Source organism: Henckelia pumila, chromosome 2, assembly GCF_033568475.1.
Source record: "Henckelia pumila isolate YLH828 chromosome 2, ASM3356847v2, whole genome shotgun sequence".
In the NCBI taxonomy this organism is placed as follows: Eukaryota; Viridiplantae; Streptophyta; class Magnoliopsida; order Lamiales; family Gesneriaceae; genus Henckelia; species Henckelia pumila.
Genome location: NC_133121.1, coordinates 141,647,938 through 141,669,391, shown reverse-complemented (window position 1 = coordinate 141,669,391; position 21,454 = coordinate 141,647,938). Strand labels below are relative to the sequence as shown.

Genomic DNA, 21,454 nt, shown 5'->3' with positions numbered 1-21,454 from the left:
ATAGTTTTAGAACCAAGGCTAGGCTCTAGTACCAAATATGTAATACAATTTTTTGTATAAAAAAAGAGTAGGTTTTTTGTGAGACGATATATCTCTCACGAATTTTTATTTATAAAACGGGTCAATCATGTCCATAGTTGCAATTATAAATAATAATACTTTTTGCATCAAAAGAATACAATTTTTCGAATTAAATTCTTTGTGTTTCTTTTTTGCCCCGAAAGCTCCGTGCGGTGTTGCTAATTAGATGTACATGCATACAATCAAAGAAAATTAATTAATTACATATTTAATTGTTCAAGGTATTGAATTATGCTGAATTATTAGTTGATTTGATATGAATAACAAATTATTAATTTACCGACTTTGGTGTTTCTTTAATATCCAAAATCTTTTATTTATATGGTCATTCTCAAAAAAAAAAAAAAAAGGTAATTTATTTATGTATATAATGATTAAATGTAATTACACGAGGACTCCAACCAACACACAGTCAAAGCCAGAGAAGAAAATGAGCACTGATAAAGCAAGTACGCAAACCCAAACCATGAACAACACCACATGCACGTAGAACACTTGAATGGAATATAGTTTCCATTAAATTAAAAATCCAGCTTCCATCTCTCAGCTTCTGCTAAGAGCCACAGCAGAGAGCAACACCAGGAATATGAAGATGACGGAGGCGATAAACGAAGCCACCACGGCTCCGCTAACACGCTGGCAGAAGTTGTTGAACTGTTGGCAGACAGCAAGCCAGTTGCTGTTGGAATTCCCGTTGTGAGCTAGGTACACAATGGCCGCAGCTGCGGAGGCCGCCGACGTTGTAAAAGTCACCAGCAGCTGCAAGATTGTAAGATTAATCATTTTGATCATGTGAAGAAAGAAAGATATAAATTAATTTGGTCCATATTTGTGATCTTACTGTGTCAAATATGATAAGGAGAAGCTTCACTCCTCTTGCATGAGGCCGAACAATGCCCACAATGGAGAAAGGCATAGACAACACCAAATATCCAGCAGCGATCGCATTTGCCACCACAAAAAACCTGCAGAAGTCGCCACAGTTTCGATCAATCTATATATATATATATGAACTGTCAAGTACAAAAGACATGACAGAAACTGAGGAAAGATATAGAGAATAACGTGAAAGTGGGGAAGTCATTATATTGGGCTTGGAACTGAAGGAACTGAGTGAAGAAAGGGAGAGTTTGATCGGTGGTTCCCATGGTGGTGGCCGCAGCCAGCGCGGCAACAAGAGCACAGATCCTCAGTATGAAGTCGAAAATGGCAACTCCTCTCCCCCATCCTCGTCGTACATGTGGAGGATCTGTTGCCTTGGTTATGGAGGTGTAAGTAGCATGTTTTTTGGACTTGGATTCAGGAGGAGCTGGCATGTGGATTGCTGTTTCCTCGGCTCTCTTGCTCGAATCCGCCATCGATTTTTTAAGTTTATATGTTCAGGGATGGGATCATGGCTGCATGGGGTGAGAAGCTTATATAGAAGGGATTGAGAGAATAGTTTGATGGATTAGTTTTGGGTGATCAAATGTTGTACTAAGAGTACTGAGGGAACTTGTGTCTATTCAATTGGTGGAGTAGTTGATGCTATTGCTACTTGCTCCACGGAAAAGAACAATGAATAATTTATAGGTTAGCCAAATAGATTTATAAGCATATATTTATTACATTTGTTATTATAACTTCTATCATATTTCTTTTCAAGAAAAAAAAATCTTCTATCATATTTACATGATTTAAAACATTTTATAATACTTATATGTTCCAAAAATGCCTTCACATTAAATCAAAATGAAGACCGTTCGTAAGTATCTTACTCAACTGACCTTTTCCGGACATGGTTCAAGTAAGGAGAATCAGTCTCATAACTCCTTTAACTAAATTCTGTGGATTTTTAAATCCCAGAATGAAATGGTAAACCATTGTATCTTCAGGAGAAAGATAAGCTGGAATCTTGCATCAAATGGTAAATTTTGCTGGCACTAAATTAGGTAGAAGTTTCAGTAATCTGCAATAAATCTGATTCAGTCAAAACTACGGCATGGGAACGAACTAACTAGTAAATGCATATGACACTTTCCCTCAACAATCAACCCTTGCTTTTCAAACAAATGCAAAACCATGCAGAGACTCCAAGTCAATACAACCTGCTTTTTGTTGACACGAATCAAAACTATTTCCAAAAGATTCTTTCCTAAACACCTATAAGAATCATAGAAATGGAACATGGTGCTCAGCAGCGATGCCAACAAACTTCTGTGGTTTCTTGTTTTAGGTAGTCTTGCACAGTAGAATACCTGAAGATCCAATTTTCCACCATGAGAATGGTGAATACAGAAAATGGAGTGCAAATTTTCTTCAAATTTCTTGCAGTGTTAGTGATCCTGTCTGGTGTTATCATAGAGAAAAATGTTGCCGCATTTGGTCAAGTTCCAACTTACTGTGACTGGAAGAATAAGTTCTGTTTCAGCTTTGGTTGGTCTCATTTCCATCACCATTTTCCCCACTCATTTCCACCATTACTGCACATTCCACCAGCTTATGTTCCTTCATTGGGTCCTCCCCCCATGCAACCACAGCCAACTCCACCAGGACAAAACCCCTCTGTTCCAGGCTATCAGCCACCTCTGTTTCCTAAACACAAGCATCTTCCTAAACATGTTAAACCATTGCCCACACCACCGTACCCAACTTATCAGCCACCAAGTCCCCCACAAATTCCAATTTATCAGCCTTCTCTTAGTCCACCACCTCCGACTCCCGTGTACTCTCCTCCACCAAGCCCACCGCCTGTTCCGACATATAATCCTCCTCCAAGTCCACCACCCCCACCACCAAGCCCACCACCAAGTCCACCGCCAAGTCCACCACCCCCACCACCAAGCCCACCGCCTGTTCCAACATATAATCCTCCTCCAAGTCCACCACCCCCACCACCAAGCCCACCACCAAGCCCACCGCCAAGTCCACCACCCCCACCACCAAGCCCACCGCCTGTTCCAACATATAATCCTCCTCCAAGTCCACCACCAAGCCCACCACCCCCACCACCAAGCCCACCGCCTGTTCCAACATATAATCCTCCTCCAAGTCCACCACCCCCACCACCAAGCCCACCGCCTGTTCCGACATATAATCCTCCTCCAAGTCCACCACCAAGCCCACCGCCTGTTCCAACATATAATCCTCCTCCAAGTCCACCACCCCCACCACCAAGCCCACCGCCTGTTCCAACATATAATCCTCCTCCAAGTCCACCACCAAGCCCACCACCAAGTCCACCGCCAAGTCCACCACCCCCACCACCAAGCCCACCGCCTGTTCCAACATATAATCCTCCTCCAAGTCCACCACCAAGCCCACCGCCTGTTCCAACATATAATCCTCCTCCAAGTCCACCACCCCCACCACCAAGCCCACCGCCTGTTCCGACATATAATCCTCCTCCAAGTCCACCACCAAGCCCACCGCCAAGCCCACCGCCTGTTCCAACATATAATCCTCCTCCAAGTCCACCACCCCCACCACCAAGCCCACCGCCTGTTCCGACATATAATCCTCCTCCAAGTCCACCACCCCCACCACCAAGCCCACCGCCTGTTCCGACATATAATCCTCCTCCAAGTCCACCACCAAGCCCACCGTCTGTTCCAACATATAATCCTCCTCCAAGTCCACCACCCCCACCACCAAGCCCACCGCCTGTTCCGACATATAATCCTTCTCCAAGTCCACCACCAAGCCCACCGCCTGTTCCAACATATAATCCTCCAAGTCCACCACCCCCACCACCAAGCCCACCGCCTGTTCCGACATATAATCCTCCTCCAAGTCCACCACCCCCACCACCAAGCCCACCGCAAAGTCCACCGCCTGTTCCGACATATAATCCTCCTCCAAGTCCACCACCACCAACTCCAGTTCCAGTCTATAATCCCCCACCAAGCCCACCGCAAAGCCCACCACCGGTTCCGACATATAATCCTCCTACAAGTCCACCACCAACACCGGTTCCAGTCTATAATCCCCCACCAAGCCCACCGCAAAGTCCACCACCGGTTCCGACATACAGTCCTCCTGCAAGACCGATACCAACTCCAGTTCCAGTTTACTCTCCTCCACCAAGCCCACAGCAAAGTCCACCGCCAATTCCTACTTACAATCCACCAGCGAGTCCAAACCCTCCAAGTCCACAACCACCTAAAGCACAGTACGGCTTCCCGCCACCTCCGCCGCCGCCATACACATGAATTAAAGTGTTGATTAGTTCTGACAGTGCATCTGACAATACCATGGTTTCGTGTTCAGATAAATGTTGTCTTAGGTGCATTAGGTTGTTGTTTGAGTTCCTTCCGCTTTTCCTGCTTTGTGGCAGCTTGTTTGACTCAAATAAATTTGATCATTGAAATCTCCTCATTTTCAACTAACTCTGCTGCTATTTCTATCAGTCATTATGATTTTAACAAATCTGGAGTTTGTAAGATTATGACATCAACTGAAAATATCGGAATAAAGATTTTAAAAAAGAAAAAGAGGATGATAAAATATAGCATAAATAGCAATGATAGAAACATCCAAGCATCTTTAGTAAGATGATGAATAAGTATCTTTAGTAAGATGTTGAATATTTCTCACAAAGGATATCCAAATTTTCCATCAACACGAGTCATGTGGCTTTAAATTAAAAACACCATAAATATCAATAATTTATAGTTTGAAATGTGTATATATAAACAGCTGCAAATAATCAAATGGTATCAAGGGCCATGCTGCCCATCATTTTCACCAATGGCGCAGGGCACTTCGTTACTAAGTCCCATTTTGAAGGATTTGAGGCACTATTAAAGAGGGAGAAACCCAACTTGATAAGCTCTCCAAGCGATAATCTTGCGGAGAGGAATCCATGCCAGTAGTGAGGATCAAGCTCAAAGAAAGCATCAAAAAATCTACGATTCCCATTCAAATCAAGCTTCAATAAAGTCTCCATACCAAAATTATAGCACTCCCTGGTGCATCTCCTCTCCACAGGCCACAACCCATTCCACGTTCTATGATACAGCTGTGTCCCTCTTATCATTCTAGTCGAACCAAGGCACTCGGAAATAACATCTGCTAACATGGGGGCGAGGGCCATTGTCTGAGCCACTGTGTAGCCAGTTGCAGGATGCACCATCCCTGAATTCCCACCAATGGCCATCACACTCTGAGGAATCTGTGGAAGAGGCCCACCCATTGGGATCAAGCACTTCTCATCCTCAATCACAGTCCTCACTTGTATGCCTAAATGTCTCAGCCTCGCCACCATTCGTTTCTTCACCTCCATGTATGATAACACAGGCCGGCTAACAAGGGAAGTCTCCTCAAGGAATACCAAGTTTGAATCAAAAGGCATGACATACAAGAAAGTTGGAAACCTTGAATTGCTAGCACGCAAGTATGGCTCATTTCCAAGGTGGGAATCCCTCCAATCCATTAAAACCATCTTATCCAAATCAAATGGATGATGATCAACTTCAGCCAAAATACCATGAGCAATCTGATAACCTTGGTTTCTTGGCTTGTCATACTCTATAAAACTACTCGTAAAGCCACTAGCATCAACAATTAAGCTTGCTTTTAACTCGGAGCCATCATCACAAGCAACACTGGACTCAAATTCCTCATTCTCCACCTTCCAAACCTTGGCTTTATGAAATTTGACACCATTTGTAACGCAACCAGACAACAACCTGAATTTCAGCTCCTTCCGACCGACTCTACCATAGGCGCGGTCCAAATACTTAGACTTGTGATCATTAACATAAACACGAGTCATTGGCCATGTTTTATCCAAACAATCTTCAAGCCCCAAACTTTCGAATTCATCAACCCAAACACCATAGTTATTCGGCCACATAGAAAGGGGGGAAGGATCAATACAACATACCTTAATTCCACGACTGGACACCAGCTCAGCGAGCCGCAAACCAGCTGGGCCGGCGCCTATTATGATCACATCGAAGATAGGCCGCCTGACGGTAGGATCAAACCACGGGACGTCGAGGTCTAAAGTTTCAGGCTTGGATATCGGCTCCAAGTCAAGAAAACTAGAAAATTTGCTGCTTTGGCATAGTTGACGATCGTTTCTTGCATGGGTTTTAGAAATCTTATGGAAAAAAAACGGAGAGCCGAATGATGAATTTGGCCTTAAAAAAGGAACTAAAGGAAGTGGAGATGCGCTGAGAAGAGTTTCCATGAGAAATTAAAAAACGGAGAGCCGAATGATGAATTTGTTATTATGTTGAACTGTTGAAGGGATCCTAAACTCAATTGATTCTTCTGGCCAAATTTGGCTGATTAGGCAGGCATAATAACTTTTTGTTTTTTTTGGAAAATACATATTTTAAAAATGTTGACTCCGAAAGGTATCCCATTCCACATTAGTGGAGGCTCATTTGAGGGTAAATCGAGAGATGTGCACGAGCGGCAGGGACCTGAAGGAGGAAGCACATGACTCAATCCTCAGAGCATACCCCATAATATTTCAGCAAGGAATATGCTCCACACGAGGATCGAACCCGCAACGCTGAAAAATTTCTTCCCACGTCACCTCAGGCCTTACCAACTCGCCTATGACCCTGTGAGCTGGAAAATACATATTACATATACTCATAGTGGTACGGGGAAGGATTGAATTGTAATTTTAAATTCAAAAAATTTTAACTCCATTATAGAAAAACATTAATTTATTTCTTTTTTTACTTCAAATTATACTAAAGTTAAAATTGAAATATTTTATTTTTAATGTTTCATCTTCAGCATTGTTTGATTTAATGTATTATTAATCTATGTATAACTTATCTTATCCAATCTCACATTATATTCGTCATATTATTTATTTATCTAATAATTATTAATTTTACGTCAATCGATACTTGCTATTTGGTATCTGGTATCACTCACTTGCAAGAATGCTAGACCAACCCTGTGCTCAGTAGGGAAAAAGGTAAAGTTGACAAAAAATGGACCCTCACTGAATAATAATTTCAATCTTTTGGTAATGCGGTTCAGCTTACCATTGACAGCTTTTTTGTTTTGTTTTTTTTGTGTCAGAATGAGATTGAAACATCCTAGAACTTCTAGTGACTTTTTTTTTTTTAAAAAAAAACTCTTTGATAATAAAATAATGAATATGAATATATATATATATATATATGCCCATACATATATATATAATACTTAAAAATAACTTTACTTAATTTAATATAAATTTACCCTTTAAACATAAATAATAACGAAAGTACATGCATGCAAATAAATACCTAACATAAATTACTAAATAATAATCCATAAGATTATCATAATAAAAGTCCTAAATAATATTCCTTTGACAAGAATCCATGCAAACTTATGAAATAAATACTAAAAATTTAATAATAAAACATATGCGGAAATAAATGTTCTAGTTTCAACATAAAATTCATAATTGAGCGATGGTCACGGGTACTAGCCGCCTGGATACTCATACGCCCTCGCCGCCAGTCGGAAACACATTAACTTCATTAATATTCTGCTCACCTGCACCATTTAAATCTAGTGAGCCTAGAGGCTCAGCACGTTCTATCCTTATATAACAAAATGAAACCACACACAAGCACACATCATATAAAATACGTGAATAATAATTATACGTGCATGCTCTTAAAAATATGCATATAGACATGAATAAATAATTATAATGCTTCATCGTCATGCTAAACATAAACATCATATTTAATAAATCTCATTAAATACTTTTCATCATTTCTTAGTTCTCAACAGGTCGTATCCATGTCGGTGGCATCATACTAATCGATTGATCAATCTATAAACCAACGTACGCGGCGGTGGGGTTTCCACCTCTGTGCTGCCACTTCACCAGCCCTCTCAGCTGGATCCATAAGCTCATCATACTTATACATCATTAGGAAGGTCACCGGGCCCAGGTATCCCGGCCTCCAACCACATCACTTTCCACCTTCACTTCAACTTTCATAAAAATATATTTTTCTTAACATGCAATTTAAACTTATCATAAAAATTCTTAATGATGCATGAACATATAAATTCTCATATACTTCTTTATTTTCATGAAAATTCGCCCGTAAATATATATTTAATTTATTTTCTTAAAAATAATACTTATATATCTAATAAAAATGCATGCATGAATTAAATATATATTTACGGACATTTATTTTTTCCAAGGACTTGTTCGAGCTGCTGACCGCTAGACTTAAACTCAAAAATTCTTAGACTGGCCCAAAAACCCAAAAGCCCAACCTGACCTGGCCCATTAAGCTTCTTGGGCCCTCAAGCCCAAGAGAAACTAACGGCTCACTTAAAATATACTTTAAGCCCATTAACTAATTAACTTAACACTTAATTAATAAAAGTATTATTTAACCATTAATTATAAAGTAGACCGATAAAATTATTAAACCCGACTCCACTTGGCCCAATAATTCTCATGGATCACACGGTCCATGACAAATTAATAGGCTCGCTTTCATAATTATTTAATCCCATTAAACTAGTCCAATTAATTAATTAATCACACCCAAACCCATTAATTATAGATTAATCTCTCATTTAATTAAAATAAAAACACCCGAGCCCAAATAATAAAAATCTAGACCCGGACTAAAATTATTTGACCCATAAATTTAGACCCGAACCGGACCCGGATCCAAGGACCCAAGCCCGGCCCAAGAACACACGTGACTTACTCCCCATTCTCACTTCCTACACCTCACGGCCATGACCCTTTTCCCCTTTGCTACAGCCCAACTCCGGCCACCCCTGGCCGGAGCTCCGGCGCCTGGACCACCCCAGGGTCCAGGTGCAACCCCAGCCTAGGGCCTGGCTCGAGCCAAGCCCTGCTTGGCTCGGCCACAGCCCCTAAATCCCAAGAAACCCCCGCAGCCCCTCCCATGGAACAGCCCTTACTCCCCTTAACTTTCTGACCAGCTCCGGCCGCCCATGGCCGGAGCTCCGACACCTGGACCACCCCAAGGTCTAGGTGCAACCCCTGGACCAGGCCTGGCTCGAGCCAAGCCTTACATGGCTCGGCCAAGGCCCCTAAACCCCATGCAAGCTGCGCAGGCCCCTTTTCTGGACAGCCCATGATACTTTGCATGTTCCGACCAGATCCGGCCACCAACGGCCGGAGCTCCGGCACCTGGACCACCCCAGGGTCCAAGTGCATCCCTCGGACCAGGCCTGGCCCGAGCCAAGCCTTGCATGGCTCGGTCAAGGCCCCTAAACCAGACAGCTCCCTCTGCCCGCCTAGCTGCTGTCCCAGCCCCTTTTCCCTTGGTTCCAGCCCTTCCAGCCGTGAACCACCCATCCAAAACCGACCCTAAGGACCCTAGATCAGACCCCAAACCAGTGGTCCAGCCCCTCGAACCGTCCTTACTCAGAAACATGATGAAACGTGAGCACACAACCAAAAAACGTGAACTGTGCATGAACAATGAATCATCTCATTCAAATCTGTAAACACATGCATAATCTGATCATTCATCTTAAAAACAATGTAATATGATCTAAATGGTGTTCAAGAATGGAAATCAAACGTGCCTTGTTGAAGATTTGAACAAAACGTTGATATCGACACGTATCGGGCTCGCCGGGACGACGGGACGACGAATAACACCAAAACCTTGAAGAGATCGGCTAAGAGCTAGTGTTTTCTGTCAAAAGTCGTGAGAATGGTGGTGAGGAAGAAAGGGTGTCGGCTGAGTGGGGAGAGACGTAGGGTAGGGAGAAATTTGGGGTTTAATATTGGGTAGATTAGGTAGAAAATAGGATAATAACCAATATAAATTGATTAGGTAGATAATATAACCTAAATATAATATTTTTAACTTTTAAAAATATCTACTAATCTGATATATAATAGTAAATCACGAAATATAGAATTAAAGGATTTTTAAAGATCAATAAAAGTCATTAAAATGACTTATTTTGGCTAAAAATAAATTCTTAAATAAATATATTATTAAATACTAAAATTTTCTTGAAAAATACCTTAAAATATTATTTTAAGGCTCATAAAACTCATAAAATATTTTTGGCTAAATATTTTGGCATCTCGTCCGTCCACGGTCCCGACTACGCGATCATAAAATAAACTTTCTAAGATTAATTCATAAATCACATCATACCGATTTAAATGCCGAACCAATATTTAAAACATGCCAATAAATCACATAATTCATATAATAACATATAAAATTAATTTAACACATTTTCACATTATTTTAAAATTATTAAATCCCCTAGTTATGCATGCGGATTTACGTGCCGAATTTCTGGGCGTTACAATTCTCTCCCCCTTAAATGGAATTTCGTCCTCGAAATTGAAACGAACTCTAGGCAAGAACAAGTTTCCTCGTGTAGTTCCCAATCGAGCAATCCAAAAATGACAAATTTAATGCATTAAATAACATTACCCGTGATGCGCAAAGTATCCGGTGCTGCTTCCTCTGCCTGCATCACAAAGACTCGTCCAGCAGCATTCTTCTTGGGACAATGCAGCATAATATGTCCCGGTTCCTTGCAATGGTAGCACAATATCAAGACGGGTCTTTTCAGCGTGCTTATGTCCTCACTCACACGCACCCTGAGAAACTTCCCAGGGGGTCACCCATCCTATAATTGCCCCAAGTCAAGCACGCTTAACTTTGAAGTTCTTATGTGATGAGCTTCCGAAAAGAAGATGCACCTTCTTGATATGAGCAGTACATATGAAATCTTTTTAAGCTCTCCTTAACTATGTAGTCCCATACCTACACAGTCTCAGAATCCCCTCTCATTCCGGCACGGGATCGGTTCATTCATGTCACCCGTCGCCCATTCTTTGGTGGGGTTTCCATCTTTCAGGTATTAACCACCCATATTGCGGACCATGTACCGCCCTAGGACTTTTTGGCTCCGGGTGTCACATGCCCACCAGCTTCCGCTTGGTTCGTCCCCGAACCACACTGTACTGGGAGAGGCCAGGCTTTGATACCATTTGTAACGACCCACAATATCAAGACGGGTCTTTTCAGCGTGCTTATGTCCTCACTCACACGCACCCTGAGAAACTTCCCAGGGGGTCACCCATCCTATAATTGCCCCAAGTCAAGCACGCTTAACTTTGAAGTTCTTATGTGATGAGCTTCCGAAAAGAAGATGCACCTTCTTGATATGAGCAGTACATATGAAATCTTTTTAAGCTCTCCTTAACTATGTAGTCCCATACCTACACAGTCTCAGAATCCCCTCTCATTCCGGCACGGGATCGGTTCATTCATGTCACCCGTCGCCCATTCTTTGGTGGGGTTTCCATCTTTCAGGTATTAACCACCCATATTGCGGACCATGTACCGCCCTAGGACTTTTTGGCTCCGGGTGTCACAGAGATAGTATCGACGAATTTTTTGGGATCAACTTTTTTCGAATTAAAAAATTTCCATATTTTAATAGTATATACTATATATATATATATATATATATAAGAAAATAGTTAAAATTAATCCTCAAGGGTATCCAAGTTGGTGGAACAGGTAAACTCTTGGCCAAAGATCAGGAGTTCTATTTTTCCTGCCAACAACACTTTCTTGGACTAGCCTGTCACACAGGGTTTGCCCAATGTGATTTACCTGACTAGCGTAGTTTGCAGGCTATTGCGTTAGTCCAAGAGTTTATCTAAAGCGCACCTAATGTGAGGCCCACGCCCTCAAGCCCAACTATCTCCTCGGCCCAATACCCTACTAGGTATTTAAACTCATTTCTTCCAGCATTGGGATGAAAATTTTTCTCTCTGGTTCTCTATCTCTCTACTAGTACAAACGTGAGGTCTCGATTGGAAGGATTCTAGTCAGCTTTCTTGCAGTCAAGTAGACTTCGTCACCAAGTAGAAAACAGTAAGTGGTCCGAGTATTCTCTTGATATCTTACTGATATGGATTTAGATAGTTTATACTTTTGATCTATCTGTTCTATTGTTCGTGAAAAGTTTTTTTTTAAAGAAATCCTTTGTATAGTGTTTTCTTTCTTTATGACCTTGTCTAGTAGGGTTAAACTAGACATCATGATCCAATCTGGGGAGTTGAGCCAGATATTTATGATCCAGTCTGGGGAGTTAAGTCAGACATTATGGTCCAATCTGGGAAGTTAAGCCAGATAATGTGTTTAACATTTTGAACTCGTAATTTTTTTGAATATTATAAGCAGTATTATTTATATCTACATCTCTTTCAGACGAGGATATAATTGAGAACCAAGAGTCTGCTGAGTTTGAGACATTTATTTAAATTTCTGAATAATTTTTCTTTTAATTAGTTTGAAATAAGTTAGTTGCTGAATTTATGTATTAAGGAATTGTCAGACCTTGTGTTTTGTTATCTTTGGGAAATAAATCCGGTTTATTTTAGGTTTAGTGTTCTTTGAAAATTAAGTTGAACTGTATATTGCAAAAACACTGCCAATATTCATGCCATACGACTCGGGGCGTGACATTTAATTGGTATCATAGCTTAAGTTCATGATCTTGATGGAAAATAATAATAATAATTTTGAATTAGTGGTGAGCAGTTAAGATTTGATTTTGTAGGGTTTCAAATTTAGATTTGGAAGATTAGGATTAGGATGGTTCAAACTTTCAATCTAACCAAATCTTTGCAAATAAAATAAAATAAAATCTATATCGTTGATCATTAAATGGATAATGAATCGATCAAATTTATCTTATCTAAAATATTGATTTAGTTAAATGTAAGTAAATATATTTACACTAAGTTATTCTATTCTAGTAACTTCAAACCTTTATTGTATGAAGATTAAGGAACCAAGTCAAATACGTACATAAACGTTCCATAATAATAAATCAATAAATAAATAAAATAAATTATGAGCATGAATACAGGGCTTATTTTTTGACTTTCGGAAATAGCTAGGCAAATTAATTAATCAGTTTTTTTTTATACTATGGAATGAGCGAATAATTTTATTAAGTTTTAAATTATTAAGACTATTTAATTAGTTAAATTTTGTTTTTTTTAAAAAAACCACGTGTGCAACTTACTTCCAATCATCCCTGGGCTAGCGAATAGTACAAACTATATGCACCTTATTAACTCTAATTTAGGGGCTTTTTGGGATTCAGTCCCTAAGTTCAATAACAAGTTAAGATTCAGTCTTTGTGTCATAAATTTTTGTTTTGACTTTCTGGTCCCACATTTATTTTCATATATAAAAATTGGTATAAAAAGTTAAATATATGGTACTAATATATGATGTTTGAGTACTATCACTTTTAGATCTGATACAAAAATTAAGATTTTGAGTATAACATTCGAACAAATTTTTTAACATCAAAAACATATTGTACATACATGTTTATGTACAAAATATTTATATTAAAGCATTTGTTCATTATTATTCAGTACATACATTAGTATTTCAAGAATCACGAAAATCAACAATTTTATGTGTACTAATTTAAAATATTTGAGTACAAACATATTTAATTTGAGTATGGATCTATATATTTATGCCATCAACTGCCTCAAATTGAGTATCAAATTATGATTTGTATTTTCGATTTTAGAGAGATGAAACATAACACAAAAAACTTTATACCAAGAACACTTGTTTTTATATCAGATTTGAAATAATTGGTACTTAAATTTCAAATATTTGTACCTGATTTTTAAATTTCTATACCAATTTTTCACTTCGAAAATGCTTTGTGGACCCAGGGAGTTAATACAAACTTTTTGCTGAATTAGGGAGTGCAAAAAAATAAAATTTCTGACAGGGACTGAATGGTAATGAAACATATGAAATGGGTACTAAATCCTAATTAACTCCTAATTTAGTGCCTGATGTATCTTGTTTAAATAGGATGTGCCGATTACCCGTTCCCAATCCCATATCTCTTTGAGGATTTCACGAAGCCAAGTTTCGAGGACGAAACTTCTTTTAAGGAGGGAGGGATGTGAGGCCCATGCCCTCAAGCCCAAGTATCTCCCCGGCCCAATACCCTACTAGGTATTTAAACTCATTTTTTCCAGCATTGGGAGGATCTGATACGTAAGAAAATATATCGGCTAAAAAACTTTTTTCTCTGGTTATCTATCTCTCTACTAGTACAAACGTGAGGTCTCGATTGGAAGGATTCTAGTCAGCTTTCTTGCAGTCAAGTAGACTTCGTCACCAAGTAAAAAACAGTAAGTGGTCCGAGTATTCTCTTGATATCTGACTGATGTGGATTTAGATGGTTTATACTTTTGATCTATGTGTTCTATTGTCTGTGGAAAGTTTTTTTAAAGAAATCCTTTGTATAGTGTTTTCTTTCTTTATGACCTTGTCTAGTAGGGTTAAATTAGACACCATGATCCAAACTGGGGAGTTAAGTCAGATATCCAATCTGGGGAGTTAAGACAGATATCTATGATCCAATCTGGGGAGTTGAGCCAGATATTTATGATCCAGTCTGGGGAGTTAAGGCAGACATTATGATCCAATCTGAGAAGTTAAGCCAGATAATGTGTAAAGTCCAAAAATCCATTAAAATTGCTCACGATTATTTAAACATAAATTTTTAATGATTTTATGCCTTAAATTGTTTAAGTTATGATTTAATGATTATGTTTATTTTACGTTTAACAATTTGATTAAGTAAATGATTTCAGGTTGAGTTTGATTCTAGACTCTCGGGACGAGGCTAACTTACGAACGAAGTGTTAGAACGTATTTTCACGAGTATTTTAAGTATAATATTGATATAATTTGAATAAAAGAGTTGGGAGATAGTATTTTTTATCAGTCGAGTCAAGAAAGAGTGGTAGACTTCATTTTAATTAGTCACCACGATGCGAATTAAGTGTTGAAAGCAACACTCTTCTACCACGTTCCCCACTTATTTATGGACTTGTCTCCCCATGATTGCCCTCCTTCACGCCTATCTTCTTCTTCTTTCTTTTATTTTCATTCTTATTCTCTTCTTCTCTGAACACTACACGGTTGCTTCAAGAAATTTCAAAGTTAAACTTCAATCTTGCTCCTCTTCGTGGTTAGTTCGTCTCCGAAGTTCCGGATCAACTCCTCCTCCATTCAAGGCAAGTTTTTTTTAAAGCAATTTTAAACCACCATTCAAGATGTATGTATTTTGATATGAAAATTATGATTTATGTAATGTTTATGCATGATTTTTTTAGAGCTTAAAATCATGATCTATGTTTGATTGAAATTGTGAAGCATAAGTCGTGATATGTAAGTCGTTCTTGTGAAATTATTGATAAATAATGTGTGATGATAGATTCTTATGATTTAGAGTTGGGAAAGTACTGATTTTGAAGGTATGTGTTGAATTTTAAAGAGTTGAGTTAGTTGAGTTAAAGCTTTGAAACGTTGCATGTGATGGGTTGCCTCGGATTATCGACACTTGTTGCAATTTTGTGAGTAAATTCTTTTGTAGTAATCCAAATTAGATGAGGCCAATTTTATTTGAAAGATAACTAATTTTTCTGCAACTTTCATGTTTTGAAGTTTTCCAAAATCGGTTTTGAAGTTTGGCCAAAATCAATCCAAAGTTTATTGATTGGTTTGATTTTTCTGCACTGACCAGTCTTGGGAGAATGAGTATAACTTTTTATTGAAAATTTCAATTAAGGTGAAGTTTTCGGCATTAGAAAGCCAAGATCAAGGGATAAAACTTTTATGTTTACCACTTTTCCGAATTCCGACTGCAAAATAGAGTTTAAGAATGCACAAGCAGACCCATCAGCAGGGTATGCGCGCCCGCGCCCGAAAAGTAGCGCCCCCGCGCATGGCCTTCTGATTTGAAGCTTTATTTATGTTATTTTAAGGTCCTAAATACATGGTTATGACCTATTAAGGCTTCTAAAATATATTTAAGAGTTTTTATGCAAAAAGTTTCAAGTTTAAAGTCAAGAACGGAAAGAACGACTTACGTGGATCGATTACGTTATGTGGTGCATGTACATATCTAAGTTTCTTTCATGAAACCTATGTTCAATATGAAAGTATGATTTTTATCATTTATTACATGCACGAAGTTATCGAGTAAAGTTTTATGTTCATGAAACAAAAGTTAAGATGAAAATTATGATGTTTCAATGATGCTTCATGATGGATGAAAGGATATGTTGATGAAATGAAAATGATAAAGCATGAATGAATAATGCTATGTTGAATTATGAAGATATAATATGTTGATGCATGAAAATATTTTGATGTCTTATGTGTCTTTGTGGTGGCAATACGGGAACGGTGCTCCGGTTTGGGCTCCGGAGTAGCCCTCCCAAATACGGCTCAATGTACGGGTTAGGTCCTCCGGGATGAGCTCCGGAGGAGCTTCCGAAAAGAAATGAACGAAAGTTATGAGGCGTAATGCCATATGATTGTTGATCAACAAGAAAAGATGAATGTGCCCATTATGAAGGTTGCCACAATTTCGCATAATTCGTCGCCAAATGATAAGCTTATGTTATGTTATGTTATGTTATGCTATGTTAAGTTTAAATGATTATTGAAATCTCATGATTTTTACTGCATACTCTTGCTGAGTCTTTAGACTCACTATACTTAAATGGTGCAGGTAATGAGGATGACATTTATGCATATGTCGATGAGTTCAATGCCGGGCATGAAGAAGAGCAAGGAGTCGGACCGGCGGGCGATGCATGAGTGTGTTATGTGATGAGTGTGTTATGTGATGAGTGTGTTATGTCAAGTTAATGAACTAAATGTTGTTATGTTGATTGAAGAAAATACGCTTTATGTTTCAAATTGTTATGAATTGGTTTGTAAACTATTCTGAAATGTTTTAAGTAAGGTTTGATGTATGCATACATCTTTCAAAAATTTTCTTTTCCGCACAGAGGTTTTATGGTCATGTTAGTGTGGTAATACCTTCATCGGTTGAGGGTGTTACAGTTTGGTATCAGAGCAGTTCGCTCTGGGTTTTCTTGAAACACTCATGCATACTCGCCACGACTCCAACGCTCCGTCTTCATGTCTGTAAGTTATGTGTCTTATGTTATTATGTGTAGGGGTGGGCAATCGGGTCGGGTTTTTCGGGTCCCGAACCGACCCGAAACCGATCGGGTGGATAAAACGGGTAGTTTGAGTTTTTTGTCGGGTTCGGGTAGTAACCGAACCCGATATATATTTAGTCGGTTCGGTTTCGGGTAGTTTAACACTACCCGTACTACCCGATCGGGTACCCGACTATTTATATATATTTTATAAAAATGGTATGGGCTTTTATTATTTGGTTTTATTTGGGCCATTATCCGATTATTTTTGGAGAGTGTCTGTAACCTAGTAGCAGAAGTGAGAAGAGACTCTCTTCAAGAGAGCCGCCGCTGCCAGCCTGCCCTCGTTCTTCCATGGGATCTTGAGAGTGTTCACTCATCGATTCAATTATTCAAAGCAATTGAGTTCTTTATTTTATCCTCAGCTTCTAAAGTTTAATCAAAGGCCAAAGCAATCGATTTCGAGTTCGTCTTTCCTCAGCTTTGATCGGCTTGAAGAGTTTTCTGGACTTCGACTGTTCGAGTTCATTTTTCCTCTGCTTCTATCGGCTTGCTTCTTGCTCTGGTAACGGGTAAGTGTGCTCAAGTGTTAGAATCTTTATATATTTGATAGATATTTGTGTAATCTGAAAAATATTTTCGGCCAACATGATAATTTCAAATCGTTTGAGGGAATTTGTTCATTACATTAGTAGCTTCGTGTGGTATCTTCCACTGATTTGGTTTGCAGGCAGCAGGTATCTTGGAAGAATCGGAAGATATTGAAGATCAGAAGCCTCTCTATATTGTTGTAGGAATTTGAACAAATATGAATTATTCACAGAAAGACTGATGCTTTTGATTTCTGTTGTGTCATTTTATTATTTTCTTGTTTAGTTTGTTATTGTGAACATTGAAAAATAATATATTTTGATAACATTTGAGTTTCTTTCTTATTACATTAATCTGTAGGTTGTATCTATTTTTTCATTTTTTTTTGAAGCGAAAAACCGAAACCGAACCGAACCGAACCTGATTTAATCGGGTAACCGACTAGTCGGGTACCCGACCATCTCGGTTCGGTTTCGGGTAGTGTAAAACACTACCCGACTAATCGGGTACCCGACCCGAATAACCCGAAACCCGAAAAACCCGACCCGTGCCCACCCCTAATTATGTGTATGATAATGCGATGAGATATATGTTTGCTTGTTATATGTTAAAGTATATTCACGTTTTGAATCGTGACTGAGCGGTGTGGATAATATTGGACTTTAGGACTATGACATCACGTAGGGGAAACAACACCAACACCAAGAATTACCTCGATCGAAACTTGAAGACGTCGAGGTAGTGAGAGATTTCCCAGAAGTATTTCCTGATGATATTGCAGGATTACCTCCAGCTAGGGAGGTAGAATTTGGGATTGAATTAATGCCCGGAACCCAACCAGCTTCCAAAGCACCATACAGATTAGCACCGACTGAAATGAAAGAATTGAAGGAGCAACTACAAGAGCTACTCAATAAAGGCTTTATTAGACCGAGTATATCGCCTTGGGGTGCACCGGTATTGTTTGTCAAGAAGAAAGATGGGTCTATGAGACTGTGCATCGATTATAGAGAACTGAATCGAGTAACAGTGAAGAACAAATATCCACTGCCAAGGATTGATGATTTGTTTGATCAGTTACAAGGGGCAGTAGTATTCTCCAAGATCGATTTGAGATCAGGTTATCACCAATTAAAGGTGAAAGATGAAGATATTCATAAGACGGCTTTCAGGACTCGTTATGGCCACTACGAGTTTTTAGTCATGCCATTTGGAGTTACCAATGCACCGGCAGTATTCATGGATCTTATGAACAGAGTGTTTCAGCCTTTCTTAGATCAGTTTGTCATAGTATTCATAGATGACATACTGATTTACTCTCGTAGTTCAGATGAGCATCGTCAGCATCTAACTACAGTCTTGCAGATTCTGAAAGAAAAACAATTGTTTGCTAAGTTCAGTAAGTGTGAATTTTGGCTGGAACAGATTGCATTTTTGGGTCACATAGTTTCGGCTAAGGGAATAGAGGTTGATCCAGCAAAGATAGAAACAATTAAAAATTGGGTTACTCCAAAGAATGCTATAGAGATACGGAGTTTCTTGGGATTAGCGGGTTACTATAGGAGATTCATTCAGGATTTCTCCAAGATAGCGCTGCCACTAACGTCATTAACTCGCAAAAGTGTGAAGTTTGAATGGTCTAATCAGTGTGAGAAAAGCTTTTTAGTGTTAAAGAAAAAGTTGATGACAGCACCAGTACTAGCCATACCAGAAGGAACAGGTCGATTCGTAATTTATACAGATGCTTCCAAGAGTGGATTAGGGGCTGTCTTGATGCAAGATGGAAAGGTGATAGCATATGCTTCACGACAGTTGAAGATTCATGAAAAGAATTACCCTACCTATGACCTTGAATTGGCAGCAGTTGTCTTCGCACTCAAACTGTGGAGACATTACCTTTATGGTGAGAAGTGTCAGATTTTCACTGATCATAAGAGTTTGAAGTACTTCTTCACCCAGAAGGAGTTGAACATGAGGCAGAGAAGATGACTCGAATTGGTGAAAGATTATGACTGCGATATTAGCTACCATCTGGGTAAAGCTAATGTAGTAGCAGATGCTTTGAGTCGTAAATCTGCAACCTTGAACAGAATGACAACTCAACAAGAGTTGATTGTAGATTTTGAACGACTCAGATTGGAAGTAGTTGAGCCGATGGAAGTTTGTGCCCTATCAGCCTTAACAATGGTTTCAAGTTTGCTCGACAAGATTCGAACAGGTCAGGCTTCAGACCAGCAATTATTAACTTGGAAACTTAAAGATGAAGCTAAAGGAGGTGCATTGTATACAGTGAAGGATGGGATCGTGCATCACAAAGGGCGAAAGTGGGTACCAGCAGTAGATTCACTGAGGGAAGATGTGATGACTGAGGCTCACACTGTACCATATTCTATTCATCCAGGGAGTACAAAGATGTTCAAGGATTTACAGATGCTATACTGGTGGCCAGGTATGAAGAAAGACATCGTTAAGTTTATTAGTGAATGTTTGACATGTCAACAGGTCAAAGTTGAACATCAAAGGCCAGCAGGACTTCTGAAACCATTACACATTCCCACTTGGAAATGGGAAGATGTCACCATGGACTTTGTGATTGGACTGCCAATTACACAACGAAGAATGAATTCAATATGGATAATAGTTGACAGGTTGACGAAGTCAGCTCACTTTTTACCAGTTAGAAACAACTTCTCGATGAATCAATATGCAGAGTTGTATATTCGAGAGGTAGTTAGATTGCATGGAGTTCCAGCAAGGATAATCTCTGACAGGGATCCCAGGTTCACATCGAACTTTTGGAAGAGTCTACATCATGGATTGGGGACAAAGTTAGCCTTCAGTACAGCTTTTCATCCCCAAACAGATGGAAAATCTGAGCGAGTGATTCAGATACTGGAGGATTTACTTAGGGCTTGCATGATTGACTTCGGAGGAAATTGGGAATCGAAGTTGCCTTTAGTGGAGTTCACATATAACAATAGTTATCAAGCTACTATTGGAATGGCTCCTTATGAGGCTTTGTATGGGAGAAAGTGTAGGACTCCATTGCATTGGGATGAAGTTGGAGAAAGAGCTATATTGGGGCCAGAAATAGTGCAACAGACAATCAACTTGATAGCAAAAGTCAAGGACAGAATGTTGACAGCACAAAGTCGACAGAAAAGCTACGCCGATAAGAGGCGTAGAGACTTGGAGTTTCAAGTAGGTGATCATGTGTTCTTGAAAGTGTCACCTTGGAAAGGAGTTTTGAGATTTGGGAAGAAAGGAAAGCTGAGCCCGAGATATATAGGACCTTTCGAGATCCTAGACAAGGTTGGAGCAAGAGCTTATCGATTAGCATTGCCTCCAAATCTAGAAGGAGTACATGACGTCTTCCATGTCTCGATGTTGAGGAAGTATATCTCAAATCATTCCCATGTCATTCATCATGAACCAGTTCAGTGGACACCAGACTTGTCATATGAAGAGGTACCTATCCAAATTTTGGATACACAAGTCCGAAAGTTGAGGAACAAAGAGATCAAGATGGTAAAGGTCTTATGGCGCCATCAATTAGTGGAAGAGGCTACTTGGGAGACTGAACAAGATATGCGTAGCCGATACCCAAAATTATTTGGTAAGTCGAATTTCGAGGACGAAATTCTTTTAAGGAGGGTAGAATTGTAAAGTCCAAAAATCCATTAAAATTGCTCACGATTATTTAAACATAAATTTTTAATGATTTTATGCCTTAAATTGTTTAAGTTATGATTTAATGATTATGTTTATTTT

The 21,454-nt window shown here is 39.2% G+C and overlaps 2 protein-coding genes and 1 long non-coding RNA gene across 3 annotated transcripts; 1 reads left to right on the top strand and 2 right to left on the bottom strand.

Annotated features, from left to right (window-relative positions):
* Positions 1-428: 428 nt before the first annotated feature.
* LOC140883664 (casparian strip membrane protein 3-like) lies at positions 429-1,664 on the bottom strand. Its single transcript, XM_073290220.1, has 3 exons — positions 1,147-1,664; positions 923-1,046; positions 429-840 (listed from the first exon to the last, which is right to left on the bottom strand). Exons 1-3 carry the CDS (start codon positions 1,437-1,439, stop codon positions 625-627), a joined length of 633 nt encoding a protein of 210 aa, XP_073146321.1. The 5' UTR covers positions 1,440-1,664; the 3' UTR covers positions 429-624.
* A 2,345-nt stretch (positions 1,665-4,009) lies between these two features.
* Positions 4,010-6,284, bottom strand: LOC140881044 (capsanthin/capsorubin synthase, chromoplastic-like). Its single transcript, XM_073286026.1, has one exon. It carries the CDS (start codon positions 6,254-6,256, stop codon positions 4,769-4,771), a length of 1,488 nt encoding a protein of 495 aa, XP_073142127.1. The 5' UTR covers positions 6,257-6,284; the 3' UTR covers positions 4,010-4,768.
* Positions 6,285-11,838: 5,554 nt separating this feature from the next.
* Positions 11,839-14,542, top strand: LOC140885364 (uncharacterized). Its single transcript, XR_012150891.1, has 3 exons — positions 11,839-11,954; positions 13,935-14,081; positions 14,181-14,542. It is a non-coding gene; the product is annotated as an uncharacterized lncRNA (long non-coding RNA).
* Positions 14,543-21,454: the final 6,912 nt, after the last annotated feature.

What these genes read in the sequence shown, in the direction of transcription:
- LOC140881044 (XM_073286026.1), bottom strand. Translation starts at nt 6,256, where the DNA reads ATGGAAACTCTTCTCAGCGCATCTCCACTTCCTTTAGTTCCTTTTTTA.
- LOC140883664 (XM_073290220.1), bottom strand. Translation starts at nt 1,439, where the DNA reads ATGGCGGATTCGAGCAAGAGAGCCGAGGAAACAGCAATCCACATGCCA. An exon ending in AATGACTTCCCCACTTTCAC is followed by an intron (nt 1,047 to 1,146) that starts GTTATTCTCTAT and finishes CGACTTCTGCAG; the next exon opens with GTTTTTTGTGGTGGCAAATG. An exon ending in TCCTTATCATATTTGACACA is followed by an intron (nt 841 to 922) that starts GTAAGATCACAA and finishes ACAATCTTGCAG; the next exon opens with CTGCTGGTGACTTTTACAAC.